General features: G+C 40.5%; 1 protein-coding gene and 1 long non-coding RNA gene across 2 annotated transcripts; one reads left to right on the top strand and one right to left on the bottom strand.

The window, feature by feature from the left end:
• Positions 1 to 2626: 2626 nt before the first annotated feature.
• LOC129854991 (uncharacterized) lies at positions 2627 to 7396 on the bottom strand. Its single transcript, XM_055922215.1, has 2 exons — positions 6413 to 7396; positions 2627 to 6292 (listed from the first exon to the last, which is right to left on the bottom strand). Exons 1-2 carry the CDS (start codon positions 7394 to 7396, stop codon positions 5120 to 5122), a joined length of 2157 nt encoding a protein of 718 aa, XP_055778190.1. The 3' UTR covers positions 2627 to 5119.
• On the top strand, positions 4823 to 14056 carry LOC129854992 (uncharacterized). Its single transcript, XR_008759408.1, has 4 exons — positions 4823 to 4911; positions 5052 to 5379; positions 5579 to 5857; positions 5953 to 14056. It is a non-coding gene; the product is annotated as an uncharacterized LOC129854992 (long non-coding RNA).
• Positions 14057 to 15497: the final 1441 nt, after the last annotated feature.

The following is a 15497-nucleotide window of genomic DNA, read 5'->3' as shown; positions in this document are numbered from 1 at the left end:
TTTCCACGTCCACAATGTAATCAATTTAAAATTGATTACATTGAGATTGCGTGTCACTGATCTACACACAATACTCCACAATGTCAGTGACATTTTTGGGGGGATAAAAAATAAATAATTCAACCCCATTTGTTATGGCAAACCTAAATACATTCAAGAGTAAAAATGTGCTTAACAAGTCACATAAGTTACACGGACTCATTCTGTGTTTAATAATAGTGGTTAACATGATTTTTGAATGACTGCCCCATCTCTGTACCCCACACATACAATTATCTGTAAGGTATTCAATCGAGTAATGATTTTCAAGCACAGATTCAACCACAAAGACCAGGGAGGTTATTCAATGCCTCGCAAAGAATAGCACTGATTGGTAGATGGTGAAGTTAGTGTTGTATTTTTCATAAATCTTTTTAAAATGTTAGAATGCATCTTCCACTTTGAGTATGTCATGACGTGGCCCTTTCTGGGTATAGATCATGGCGTCGCCCTCTCTCTCACCCTCTCCTACACACAGGTTCTGTTATCTCAGGCCATCAATTCCTGGCGGAGACTCTCCCCCTGGCCATGCAGAAGGAGAGACACAGAAAGAACAAATGATTTCACATGGCGAACTCCTAAATCCCCAAAATGGGAATTTGAAACAAAAGGTCCACTTGTGAGAAGGTGGGAATGGTCAGTGGACACTTAAGGGACGGGTATGACGAGTGTGTTTCATTTGGTGACCTCAGAGAGGACAGAAAACACACATAACTATATCTCTGAATGTGTATATTTCTCAATTACGGAGTTTGCATCTAATTCTTGTATAAACTGAATGAGTAAAGATTAAACTATTTGTGAAATGATGTAATGTGATGTCAAACCTTTAATGTGAGAGAATTGTATTCCCTTTAAAGTTTAACTAAGTCATTGGCCCGCCCCAGTGAGCACAGACATGATCAGGCATCATAGAACCGCCTTTTCTACTGTTACGAATAAAACCCCCTCCTGAGGAAATCCTCTTCAGACCACGCATACCTCGGTGTCAGCTGAGGTGGCACAGGTTTGAGTACCAAGACTGAGCAAACGCATAGCGTTAGCTGTGATTGAAAATAGTTATTGAATTCCTAACCATACCACGTGAAGCATTGGCTACACGGCTGGAAATGGTTCAACTCTGAGACTATCGATCGCTACAGAATACGAGCAAATCTTAGATACTAATTACTAGTCTGCAGCTAGAAATTATGCAAACCTGGGATGTGATTACCGACAACCGCCGAAACATCTATTCTATGAAAACATTTCTGAATGGTATTCTGAAGTAACCATTCTAACCACGAAAGACTTTGATCTTCAGAGAGAGAGAAACGCGGATGAACTGACTCTCCAGCAGACGGACTGACGATGCCAATAGAGATCACGACGACACCTGGGCGTAAATATATATTGATTGCAATTATTCCCGAATGAGTGAGGATTGGATGTGCAAAGGATTAGCATTTCAATTAATATAATTATCAACTGTGTGTGTAGTTATCCCTTTTATCTTTCCCGCTCTCGCTCAGTCCACACCCACTTCCCTTTGTTCACCAAGCCGTCATATTGGCTTAGCCCCCTAGGGAATCTTTCCTATCCTGTGTTAGTAACTAATAACTACTGTTGTTTGTTTATGCATTTCTGTGATTATTTAGTTAGTAAATAAATAAATGATTAAGGCAATTGGTGAATGGATGATTCATAGTAAAGGCTGGGTTATTGCAGATAACCAACAATGTACGGCGTTTGGAATGAGACTGACGTGAGGTAAATAATAATTAATTAATAAGAAGACTAACTGATCAGATATTAAAATATCTGAAGAGTTATTTTAGGAAAATTATAACTATGTAATCTGAAGATTTTCCTTAGTGCCCCGACTACCTAGTTAATTACATTTACATGATTAGTTTAATCACGTAATAAACATTACAGATGCCAAAGAAACTACAAGTATTTTGTATAGATTGTTGACCAAAACTGACAATTAAATCAATTTTAATCCCACTTTGTATCACAACTAAAGGTGGAAAAAGTCAAGGGATGTGAATACTTTCGAAAGGCACTGTATAATTATTTACAATATGAGTGAAATAGTTTTCCTTTCAAAATATGGTAATTATATATGTTAATTGAGGAGAACGGGCTCATGGTAATGGCTCGAGCAGAATAGCTAGAATGGTATCTAATCCATCAAACACATGGTTTCCATGTGTTTGCCGTTCCAATCACACCATTCCAGCCATTATTATGAGCCGTCCTCCCCTCAACAGCCTCCACTGATTGAGGTGGGGTTTTGAAGTGATTCTTCTCTAATTTATGCTTTGTATAGGATGAGTCAACAACATTATTTGGGTATGAGTTAAAATAATATTCACTTTTAAGAGGGAGATTTTCATTGGACAGTTACTTTAAAGGTTCTACAGAACTTCTTTCGGCAGTTTGAAAGTACATTCAGTATACAGTTTTATGCAAAAATAAAGCCTATTGTGAGGACTCAAAGCTAATCAATCAAGTCAATTGATTAATGCATAATTCTAATGTATTTTTCAAACATTCAGTCACTTGTTGATTAAAGGAATATGAACTAGAGGAGACAATGGGCTGTGCTTAAATGTTTTTAATTTTATTCCAGGTCATCAGTTAAAGGTGCACTATGCAGAAATCGCTTAGCCATTTCCTGGTTGCTAAAATTCGAATAATTCGCCTGATTTAAATTTGTGAAAAAACAAGCAAGTATAGTGTAGAGAATCATTGTACCATCTAAACCACTGTGAAATATACTGAACAAAAATATGAACGCAGCATGTAAAATGTTGGTCCCATGTTTCATGAGCTGATATAAAAGATCACATAAATGTTCCATACATACAAAAAGTTTATTTCTCTCAAATTTTGCGCACGAATTTGTTTAGATACCTGTTAGTGAGCATTTCTCCTTTGCCAAAATAATACATGCACCTGACAGGTGTGGCATATCAAAAAGCTGATTAAACAGCATGATCATTATACAAGTGCACCTTGTGCTGGGGACAGTTAAAGGCCACTAAAACGTGCAGTTTTGTTACACAACACAATGCCACAGATGTCTCAAGTGTTGAGGGAGAGTGCAATTGGCATGCTGACTGCAGGAATGTCCACCAGTGCTGTTGCCAAAGAATTTAATGTTAATTTCTCTACCATAATGTCGTGTTAGAGAATTTGGCAGTAACTCCAACCGGCCTCACAACTGCAGACCACGTGTAACCACACCAGCCCAGGACATCCACATCCGGCTTCTTCACCTGCGGGATCGACTGAGACCAGCCACTCGGACAACTGATGAAACTAAGGAGTATTTCTGTCTGTAATAAAGCCCTTTTATGGTGAAAAACTCATTCTAATTGGCTGGCATTTGCTCCCTAGTGGGTGGGCCTTGCTCCCAAGAGGGTGGGCCTATCCCTGTTGCGTTTATATTTTTGTTCAGTATATATTTTCAATTACCAAAAATATTGTATTTTCAGCAGTTTGAAGTTGGTGTACAAAACCAAAATCAAGACGCAAAAACAAAACTTAAGAATGGCAAGCATAGAAATAGCGCACTTAGAAAAGATCTACCACGACTTATACTTGCTTTCAACGAGAATGACAGATCTATAACTAACATTTCTATGTGAATTTTGTTGGGTTGCCCAAAAAGTTACATATTGCAGCTTTAAGACTTAAATGAAGAGAATGAAATAGATCCACAAAAGACAATGTCGTCTAAAACAGCACCCAGGTAGCCTAGCGGTTAAGAGCCGAAAGGTTGCTGTTTCGAATCCGAGTCAACTAGGTGAAACATCTGTCGACATGCCCTTAACCCTAACTGCTCCTGTAAGTCGCTCAGGATAAGAACAGCTTCTAAATGACCCCCCCCCCCCCCTAAAGTAAAACAAATAAATCAGGCAATAGAAGAGGTATAACACTTAAAATTAAAAATATAGAACTGTTTTTCTGAACTACGAGTGCAAAAAGTAACACCTTCAGACAAAGACAAAATGTTAACACAAGTGTGAAACAAACACTTGTTGTAAACTAGTCAATTGTTTGAGGAAATTAAAATGAAATAGTGCAAAACAAAAGTGCATAAACCTGTAATTTGTTTACTCTTTCTATCAGTGACAGATGTAGATCTCCTCTCCTTCAGTGTAGGCCTTGTGTGCCCACCCTTGACTGAACAAGCACTGCACCCAGATCTGCCCTGGCATGGATGAGCCAAAATCTTCCGTACAACTTCATGTTCATTCTAATTAATTGCTCTCTTCTGAGCGCTCTTGCCACACTGTTTCTGCAAGCTGCGCTTGGCTTTTGGTATCACCTGTTTTCTCATCCTCCAGGGCACCTTGACAGGGGTATCGGTTAGAATGGTGGTCGTTCTTCTCCTTCGCCTTCGGGAAAAGGTCGGACAGCTACAGGGCTGAAGTTAGCCTCTCCGAATCTGAGAGTGGAAGACTCCTCTCATCTCCAACATGTAGGCTCATTTTTTGTGAACAGTCGCATCACAAGTCAGACTGTTGAATTAACTTAATTTGAACGTACTTTACCCGTTGTCTGTTGATTTTGTCCTTATATAGGAGGTAATCTTAGAAGAAATATTCAGTGTAGTGTTTGTATTTTCAATGCTGACGCAATTCGCACACGGCATGCACAATATGTAAACAATGGCAGAGTTTAACTGAAGAACAGACCCAACGTTGTCCCACGCAATCAGCTGGCAAATTTCCCAAGCACCGTGACTGCGAGGGAACGGGCTTTGGTCAACAACATTCAGTTACATTGGGTTATTATTAACAAATTGTGCATCACGTGGAATGCATCAGGAGATGGAATATACAAGCAACAGAACCTACCGGCGCCGTAATAAGTCAGGTAAACAACCCGTTCCCGTGGATACCCCATTTCCACTTCCTACCACCAAAAGGACCAACAGCACGGAAAACCGGTAAAGTACATTTAAATATCAATGTATTCAACATTCTGTCTTGTAGACTATTGCGTCTTTTTTACAGTGACTTCTTTCAGACTGAGAGCCATGGCGTAACCATAGTAACAGTCTGATGTTTAGACAAGGCTGACGTCATCTGTGGGGATGGGATTGACTCAGTGCAGAATCACAGAAGAGATCTTCAGGTGTAGATGGATCTGAGACAGTGTGGAGGTGATCCCCAGAGGTGGAATAGGCTTGGACCTCCCCCTGTCCAGGAGAGACAGACCGCCCCACAGGACTTACGTTGACCTCCACCCTAGGCTGGGCCTGTGGAGAGCCACCACGGCCCCCTGGTGCTCCTCTGTCCTCCTCTGTGGTGGTGGGGGCAGGACGACCTGTTACAAAAGCAGGTGAGAAGTCGGCTTCTGTAAAGACAGTAGGGTTTAATGGCCATATGCCGGTACAGTGAAATCCAGCCATGATGTTGGCTGGTGTCACAGCAGATGGTAGGGCTGTTGCTACAATTCCTGGTAGGTCATATATGGAGACCGTTTTGCCAGGGTACGTCTTTATCCAGCAATCAATGGCACTGTTGATGTATCTCCTCAGGGGGCCGTACACACTTCTATCCAGGGGCTGCAGCTTGTGGGAGCAGTGAGGAGGGAAGGAGAGCAGCACGACGCCATTGGCTTTGCAGTAGTCCATGCCCTGGAGTGAGAGGTGAGAGGCTTGATTATCCAGAAGCAGCAGTTGTGGAGACTCTGGGGACGCCCTGGTGTACTTCACAAAATGTTGCAAGAAGGCCAGGAAGTCATTCTCCTGCATCCAACCAGAACCACTAGCAGTGCCCATGCATCCTGTAGGCCCATCACGTAGGAAGTGATCAAGGTACTTATTGTGGGGAAAGATGAAGTGAGGTGGAATGCTGTTTCCTTGAGCATTGACCGCTAGTGCCATAGTAACCATTGTTCCTCTCTCTACAGATGTTGTTGGTCCGACCTGCTTCCTCCCTCTGTTGGCAATGATTTTGTTCGGCACTTGGACTGTTGTGGTGCTGGTCTCATCCATGTGCCACACATCTTTGGCCTCAAAGTTGTGGCGGCCCAGAATAGTAGAAAGGTTGTTGAAGAACTGAGACACGTTCGTTGCATTGAAACTTGTCGCCCTCAACAGACTGGTGGCTTGAGGCTGGCGGATGGAGAGGCCGGGGTGCCTTTTGAGGAAGGAGGTGAACCAGTCTTTCCCTGCCATCTCCTTGGTAACCCAGGTCTCAGGGTACTTGCAGTGGTAGTGTTGGGCAAGCTGGTATGCAAGTCTACGTACCTGAAAAGTAAAGGCAATATTAATTATGAACTGTCATGAATCTCTATATGATCTTTTTAAATCTTATAGTTAGTCATTTTTTTTAATGCTAATCAACCACCAGCACTATTGTAAGCTTACCTCTTTAGGACTCAATCCAAAGTATATTTCTGCAGCCCTCAACAGATACTCTTTCAGATGATTCTCCTGCTCCTGACTAAACACTCTGTTGTGGGCTCTGTATGCTGGCAGTCGGGCATTGGCGCTATCCTTTTTCCTCCGACAGTACCTAAACAGAGTAACATGGCATACGCCATGTGCTTTCGCTGCACTCCTGACTGACTGGCCCCCTACCAGCACATCTTGGGAGGCTCTCTCAAATGTCTCTGGATGAAACAGACCTCTGTCTGTGGTTCTGACCCTAACTCTGGGCATGGGGAGTATATGAGTTTTTTTATACGTGGTGCTGGCTTTAGTACCGGGTTTCCTTAATGGTGAGTTGGGATCCAATGGTGGGCTTATGTCAAATCCTACTGGATCGTTAATTACGGCTGAGCTGTGACTGGAGACATTGTCTTGATTATCTGGAGAGTCACTGGTAATGTCAAGGTGGGTCACAGTGCCAAAAGGTTTGAGATCCAATTGTTTAGAGTCACGCTCTCTCTTCTCCATAGTCTCAGTTTGGGGAAGACTTAAAAGTGAGTCCTCCTTACCGCAATCACTTTTCACACAGGGAGGAGTGAATATGAACTCTATGATGTCAGCCTCCAGCCCTTGAAGCTGCCCTGCCTCCTGAGTGGTCCCGACTTCCTCCTCTTTAATCTGCATGGGCTCTGGGTCTCTTGTCCCCAGACTGGAGTTCCATTTCTCCTGGTCACATTGCTGCTGCACAGGGGTAACCTCCTCCTCGGAGACAGTAAGACACAAGGGGAGAGAGTGTAATCTATATAGTTTTATCTCCGGTCTGATCCGCAGCAGTTTCCGTAGCCGGTCATTCTCCTCTTTCGATCGGGAAATCTCCTCCTGGTACTCCGCTACGACTTTCTCTACTGCCCCCATAATCTCTACGGCAGCCAATGTTAAACGCGTATTAACAAACACACACAAAGACTGTAATTTAGCCATTTTTAGTGGACTGAAAGTTAGCTATTCAGTTAGCTGCGTCTAAAATACACACAGGGAATGTGCATATTGCAAAATAAAAACAAACCTCCCTCCAATTCGACTTCCGTGTTGTCTTCTTCTTTTATGTATATCAGCGGGTGTCAAGCCCCGAAACGGACAACAGCGCCGCAAGCTTGATAGAGTTCTAAACTGGAATAGAATAACACAATTATTTTTTATAGTGTGACATGGCGAGTGGCAGTAGCTGAATTTCCATCCAGATGCTCATGCGAATATTCCAAAATGATATGGTGTGTGGTCCTCCCACTACAATTTGGGAAACCATGCAGTTGATTAGGCTACAGATAATATAAGTTATGATGAACGTCACAGGGTAGTGAGTGTACGGTGATCTTGATTGCCTACTCCTTTACAATAAATATTGAGGGTCTTATTCTGGTGACATGATGATCGATGCTTGACTGCTGTTTGACAAATAAAAATCTATAATAATCTCATCATGTAGACTAGCCTACCCGTACAGCCCAGCTGACCCTAGCTGGCAATGGTTTGTTTGGGATTTGCCTCTTGATCTTTTTAGCAGCACATTCACCACTCTGTCAAACGGCTAACTCCGCCCTCTCGCAGCACAGGCCAAGGGCCTGAGACATACAATGAACTACCCCAGCATGGTCGGCTCTGATGAATGTGTTTGCCCGATGCAAAAGGCCATTTTTAAACCATCTCGCGACCACTGCCTTGTCTATAGACTTCCCCCAAACAAACAAAAACTGACTCTCGGAGAATGAGTGCACAACTGGTAAATAGTCCCTTATAGATATGTCTGTCAGTCAGGTGGTTATAGCTTCTATTGCAGTAATGTCAAAGGGCTCTGGCTAGTATTACTTAGCCAGCTAGAAGGATGAACCTAATGTGAAAAGGTGCCTACCTCAACAGGATAAAAAAATACGCTACTATAATAGCTTTGCTTTACAGAGAGTAGGCTACTGAGAAAGACAGTGATGTGGCGCTCAGTGGTGAGACTGAGGCAGGCTTCAATGCATGCAGGAGAAAGCATTATTTTTCTATTTTATTTTTTATTTTTCTATTTTCTCTGGCAATGAACAGCTCTTTGTAGTGTCATCATGAAACTTTCATTCCTAACCCCAGGAACAAAGGTTGTATTAGACTACCTGTTAAGTTCACTTAGACCTTTCACACTACCCATTGGGCTGTTGAGACTTAGAGAACGCTTCTGACAGCCGTCCTATACCTTGTTAAGTCATTTATTGATCTGTAATATTTTGCATAGCTTTATTAGAGCTTTATTCCCTGTGTCATACTATTTTCTGTTCCCCCCACAGTGAGTTTTGGGGGGTTGGTGCACAACACATTTCAGTGATGTGACAGCTTTCTTCCTGAGCTCTCAGATGACTCTGGGCCTCATGGCAATAGAAAGATATGTGTTTATTTGCCACAGCATCTACTACCTGAGCATAATAATTTCCAGGCATCTGCAGTTTGCCTTGGGGCTAAGCTGGGTTTTGAGTGTCAGTGTTGGTAGTGATCAACCTGGGACAAGGTTCTGTTAACAAAGCCACTGCAGGACTGTTCTTGAACCTCGAATTGTGGAAGGGTCTATTTGTTTTATTCCAGAGCAAAATGTACTGTTCTTCGGCCCTCCCAGCCTCATCTCGACTCTTTCAGTCATCATCATCCGCTCCTGTTATGGACACGTGTACAAGAAAGCACGCAGGGCTGCTGTGGTGAGCCAAGGTTACATCTGATGTGCCGGTAGCACTGTAGCCTTTTACCTCTGCATGTTTCTACTACAGCTGCTGCCATTCATATACTGTTGTAACGATCGTTGTTTTCTTCAGATGAGGGATAGGAAGGATCGGACCAAAACGCAGCGTGGTAAGTGGCCATGTTAATTTTAATAAACAAACTGAACACTGCAATATCAAAATAACAAAAGTGAAACAACGAAAATCTAAACAGTTCTGACAGGTGATACAAACACTAAACAGAAAATAACTACCCACAAACACAGGTGGGAAGAGGCTACCTAAGTATGGTTGTCAATCAGAGACAACGATAGACAGCTGCCTCTGATTGGGAACCATACCAGGCCAAACACATAGAACTAGAAAACATAGAACAAAAAACATAGTATGCCCACCCCAACTCACGCCCTGACCAAATCAAAATAGAGACATAAAAAAGGAACTAAGGTCAGGACGTGACAACTGTCTAACCTCGACACTACTAAATAAAAAAATAAAAATAAAATAAAGTTGTATTAGTCACATGCGCCGAATACAACAGCTGTAGACCTTACAGTGAAATGCTTACCTACTAGCCCCTAACCAACAATGCAGTATAGAAGAAAAAAAAGGAATTAGAAATAAAAGAGAGATTGAAGAGCAGCAGTAAAATAACAATAGTGAGACTATATACAGGGGGGTACCGGTACAGAGTCAATGTACGGGGGCACCGTTTAGTCGAGGTAATTGAGGTAATATGTACAGTTGAAGTCGGAAGTTTACATACACTTAGGTTGGAGTCATTAAAACTTGTTTTCAACCACTCAACAAATTTCTTGTTAACAAACTATAGTTTTGGCAAGTCGGTTAGGACATCTACTTCGTGCATGACAAGTAATTTTTCCAACAATTGTATACAGACAGATTATTTCACAGATTATAATTCACTGTATCACAATTCCAGTGGGTCAGAAGTTTACATATACTAAGTTGACTGTGCCTTTAAACAGCTTGGAAAATTCCAGAAAATGATGTCATGGCTTCAGAAGCTTCAGATAGGCTAATTGGCGTCACTGAATCAATTGGAAGTGTACCTGAGGATATATTTCAAGGCCTACCTTCAAACTCAGTACCTCTTTGCTTGAAATCATGGGAAAATCAAAAGAAATCAGCCAAGACCTCAGAAAAAAAAATTGTAGACCTCCACAAGTCTAGTTCATCCTTGGGAGCAATTTCCAAACACCTGACGGTACCATGTTCATCTGTACAAACAATAGTACGCAGGTATAAACACGTGTTCTGTCTCCTAGAGATGAACGTACTTTGGTGCGAAAAGTGCAAATCAATCACAGAACAACAGCAAAGGACCTTGTGAAGATGCTGGAGGAAACAGGTATAAAAGTATCTATATCCACAGTAAAACGAGTCCTATATTGACATAACCTGAAAGGCCGGTCAGCAAGGAAGAAGCCACTGCTCCAAAACCGCCATAAAAAAAGCCAGACTACGGTTTACAACTGCACATGGGGACAAAGATTGTACTTTTTGGAGAAATGTCCTGTGGTCAGATGAAACAAAAATAGAACTGTTTGGCCATAATGACCATCGTTATGTTTGGAGGAAAAAGGGGGAGGCTTGCAAGCCGAAGAACACCATCCCAACCGTGAAGCACGGGGGTGGCAGCATCATGTTGTGTGTGTGCTTTGCTGCAGGAGGGACTGGTGCACTTCACAAATAGATGGCATCATGAGGACGGAAAATTATGTGGCTATATTGAAGCAACATCTCAAGACATCAGTCAGGAAGATAAAGCTTGGTCGCAAATGGGTCTTCCAAATGGACAATGACCCCAAGCATACTTCCAAAGTTGTGGCAAAATGGCTTAAGGATAACAAAGTCAAGGTATCGGAGTGGCCATCACAAAGCCCTGACTTTAATCCTATTGAGAATTTGTGGGCAGAACTGAAAAAGTGTGTGCGAGCAAGGAGGCCTACTGACCTGACTCAGTTACACCAGCTCTGTCAGGAGGATTGGGACAAAATTAACCCAACTTATTGTGGGAAGCTTGTGGAAGGCTACCCGAAACATTTGACCCAAGTTAAACAATTTAAAGACAATGCTACCAAATACTAATTGAGTGTATGTAAACTTATGACCCACTGAGAATGTGATGAAAGAAATAAAAGCTGAAATAAATCATTCTCTCTACTATTATTCGGACATTTCACATTCTTAAAATAAAGTGGTGATCCTAACTGACCTAAGACAGGGATTTTTTACTAGGATGAAATGTCAGGAATTGTGAAAAACTGAGTTTAAATGAATTTGGCCAAGGTGTATGTAAATTTCCAACTTCAAATGTATGTGATCCAACTGTTAAGTTGAATGTTTTATCAAAATGTACACATATAATGTCTGAGGGACATAAAAGGCACTCTAGTTGTGCATGGAACGACCCATTGAGTGAAATATTTCTTTTTTTAATGTGTTATGATAATTACTTTTGTTCTGTTAATTAATGTGCTTGCTTCAGCAAGAACACTGCTGCACTAACCCATGTTTATTTTTTATTTTTTAAAGCTCTAGCTCTTAAAAGGCCGTATGCAGCCGTTTCTTTGCTAGGACTGTCTGGGAGTGGTGTGAGTGGAAGGGATATGTCATCTCAAAACGAGCTGTTATTGGCAGAGATGTTTGGAACTCTCTTTGTAAGTGAGGGGAATCGATTATCTGGGGTTGGTTACCCCGGTGTGAGGAGATCACCAGGTTAAAAGTGATTGCATTCGTTTTGGAACCGGGCTGCCTCCCGGGCGTGAGACAGGTGCCCCATTCTACGCCCACGGCGAAATCGACTCAAAACAAAAGTGACGTAGCCTAGGCTAGATTAAGAATGTAGAGTAATGAGTAGGAGTCTGTGATTTCACATGCAAAGTGATTGCTCTTATAAAATGCTTTATTTGCCTTCCCAATAAAACTAGTTTGAAAATTCAAACATATTTTATGGAAAAGATATGTATTTTTCTGGATGATGTTGACCGGAGCACCGCGGCTCAGGTTAATAGAACTCCCTCATTGATCTGTATTAACTTATACCGCCTGGTGATGTCACCAGGCACGCTAAACTCCACCAATGCGAAACCTGCTGATTAGAAGGTCCTATGTAGATTGTATTTTCATCCAGCAACTATCAGGAAATAACACTGATTAAATGTTTTCGTTTTTTTACAGTGGTAGTTTAATCAGCTGTTGTACAATATGATACAAAACACAGGAAAAAAAATTATTTTCCCTTCATATACTGATTTCCACCAATCACCAGTCATCGCTACCAGTTTCCTGCAGGGGTGGGACTTCCTTCTCCAAAAGCCTTAAGTAGCCTCACCTGCTCCTAATCAAGGTGGTTACGAATTGGCTGGAAGCTTTTACAAATTAAATTGTCATTTTTGAAGAATGTGTTTAAATGTGTAGTTTAGACCTATGACCTTGAAGTTATTGATTTAAGTCCATTTGTTCTTTCCTTTATACGTATGCATTTGGTGTTGAACATTTCCTTGTGTTTATCAATATATGTTCCTATGTTTGTTCATTCCATGTGCTTTCCCAGCTGGGCTTAAGTTGTAAAACTCAATCATTTATCCTTTGTTTATGATGGTTTGCCATTTGCTTCAATAACCTTGTTTGATTTGAGGTAATCTCATTCATACTTTATACAGTCTTCATGTTGATACTAGTTTATGTAGATACTATTTTATACAGTCTTCATTTTGATACTATTTTAAACAGTCTTCATGTTGATACTAATTTATACAGTCTTCATGTTGATACTAGTTAGTACAGTCTTAATGTTGATACTAGTTAGTGCAGTCTTAATGTTGATACTAGTTAATACAGTTTTAATGCTGATACTAGTTAGTACAGTCTTAATGTTGATACTAGTTAGTACAGTCTTAATGTTGATACTAGTTTATTGTCTTAATGTTGATACTAGTTAGTACAGTCTTAATGTTGATACTAGTTAGTACAGTCTTAATGTTGATACTAGTTAGTACAGTCTTAATGTTGATACTAGTTAGTTAGTATGGTCTTCATGTTGATACTAGTTAGTACAGTCTTAATGTTGATACTAGTTAGTACAGTCTTAATGTTGATACTAGTTAGTACAGTCTTAATGTTGATACTAGTTAGTACAGTCTTAATGTTGATACTAGTTAGTACGGTCTTAATGTTGATACTAGTTAGTACAGTCTTAATGTTGATACTAGTTTATTGTCTTAATGTTGATACTAGTTAGTACAGTCTTAATGTTGATACTAGTTAGTACAGACTTAATGTTGATACTAGTTAGTACGGTCTTCATGTTGATACTAGTTAGTACGGTTTTCATGTTGATACTAGTTAGTACAGTCTTAATGTTGATACTAGTTAGTACAGTCTTAATGTTGATACTAGTTAGTACAGTCTTAATGTTGATACTAGTTAGTACAGTCTTAATGTTGATACTAGTTAGTTAGTACGGTCTTCATGTTGATACTAGTTAGTACAGTCTTAATGTTGATACTAGTTTATAGTCTTAATGTTGATACTAGTTCATTGTCTTAATGTTGATACTAGTTTATAGTCTTAATGTTGATACTAGTATATGCAGTCTTGATATTGATACTAGTTCTTTCCTATGTTGTTTATTTGCAGATGCCATCCAATGTCATTTTAACCATGACCTAAATAAAAGGTCAACTGAGAACTGAAAAAGGTCTTGGTGTCCTTAGACACTCCACTGTGAAGAACTCCATCCTATGTCCTAATACAGCAGACTGTGACACCTTTCTGGTTACACAGTGTGAAACAAAGGACTGCACAAATTTGGAAATCTTCTTTACAAGCCAGAATGTTGAATAAAATTACATTTTCACTTACTCTACCGGTTGTCTGCGTGGTTAGTCTTTGTGTATCCACAGGTAAGTACTATTAAAGCCAATTTCAAAACTCTGCTACTGCTGTTGAGATTGTCATCGCCTGGCACATGCACAAAATCATGTTAACACCTTCAAGACTTCGGTTAGTATGCATGCATCGTGTAGTTACGTCTTGTGCGTGTGCCTCATGTGATGAAGAAACAAATTGTGAGAGCCACACACACACCTGCGATTTGAAGTCGGTTTAATAATACTTTCCTGTGGATATGTTTTTTTCTTCGAAAATGTCCAATGACATAAGGACAATCAGTGGACAATAGGGTCATATTTTTTACACAGATTCGGTAGCAAAACATTTTCTTAAACGGAGTAAAACGGAGGGTCCTACCTGAATGTGTCCAATAGAAACTCTTGTGTACTGTTTGGACTAATGATTACAGCCCAGGTAGAGTAAGTTCGAATGAAGTTTATTCAACATTCTGACTTGTAATGGGACTGTTTGAATTTGACCCATTGAGGCTATGCTTATAGGCCTACTATCCTACAGCCTAAGGAAAATACTCTCCATACTACATATTCTCATTTTGATATATCGGTCAAAAGTTTGCTTGCTACTGGGCAGTGGTCATAGGGCCCTGTGTTTTGGCTAATCGTGTCACATGACCTGGATTTGAACCATTAACCATTATTTTAGGCCAAAAATTCAAGCAATTGCCTGAGGATGTTGCTGGACCATCTGACATAAAAAGAAAAGCGGACAGGCCGATGAAAAAGCTTGAAATAAACGTTCAAATCCAGGTCATGTGACATGATTAACCAAAACGCAGGGCCCTAATTTCATAGACACCCTGGTAAATTTGAGCTGAGCTGTCTAATTTTACCACATGGTGGCGTAAGAGTAACTGAATTGTTCCACAATTTTACCAGGCATATCTTCAAACGGAACTCATATTTCAAGTTTCAACTCCATATGCGCTATAATAGTCTAGTAATTCATAATCTTTGAAGGCAATAAAGAACGCCTACTAGTAATAACCATAATTTGAAGTCATTAGAAAACAATGGCATGTCTTGACTAACCGATTTTGTATTTTTATTCTTTCAATACATTTTTATCATTGCATATGGATCCACCTATAGACTATCAGTTAGAGAAGGTGATGTTTACAACATGTGAACATCTGATAACAGTAACTTTTATACAAGTTTAGTAGTAGGCCTATCAACGAAAACGTCCGTGATTGGGTCGAAATTGCAGAATAGTCCCACTGGGCACAGCCATCAATGCAACGTCTATTCCACATTGGTTCAATGTAATTTTATTGAAATGACATTGAAACAACGCTGTTTCAACCAGTGGGGTGAAACAGCGGGGTGTAAATAGGGGTGTAAATAGGCGTGATTTACCTTTTCCAGAAGCGTCTCGTATTTTAACAGCTGAGTCAA

Source organism: Salvelinus fontinalis, chromosome 5 (assembly GCF_029448725.1).
Source record: "Salvelinus fontinalis isolate EN_2023a chromosome 5, ASM2944872v1, whole genome shotgun sequence".
NCBI lineage: Eukaryota > Metazoa > Chordata > Actinopteri > Salmoniformes > Salmonidae > Salvelinus > Salvelinus fontinalis.
Note: the sequence above shows the minus strand (reverse complement) of the source record. Positions and strands in the feature narration are given on the sequence as shown.

Bases quoted from the DNA above. Each gene is read 5' to 3' on its own strand.
- LOC129854991 (XM_055922215.1), bottom strand. From the start codon at position 7,396: ATGGCTAAATTACAGTCTTTGTGTGTGTTTGTTAATACGCGTTTAACA. The intron at 6,293-6,412 runs GTAAGCTTACAA...TTTACTTTTCAG, and splicing joins TTGGATTGAGTCCTAAAGAG to GTACGTAGACTTGCATACCA.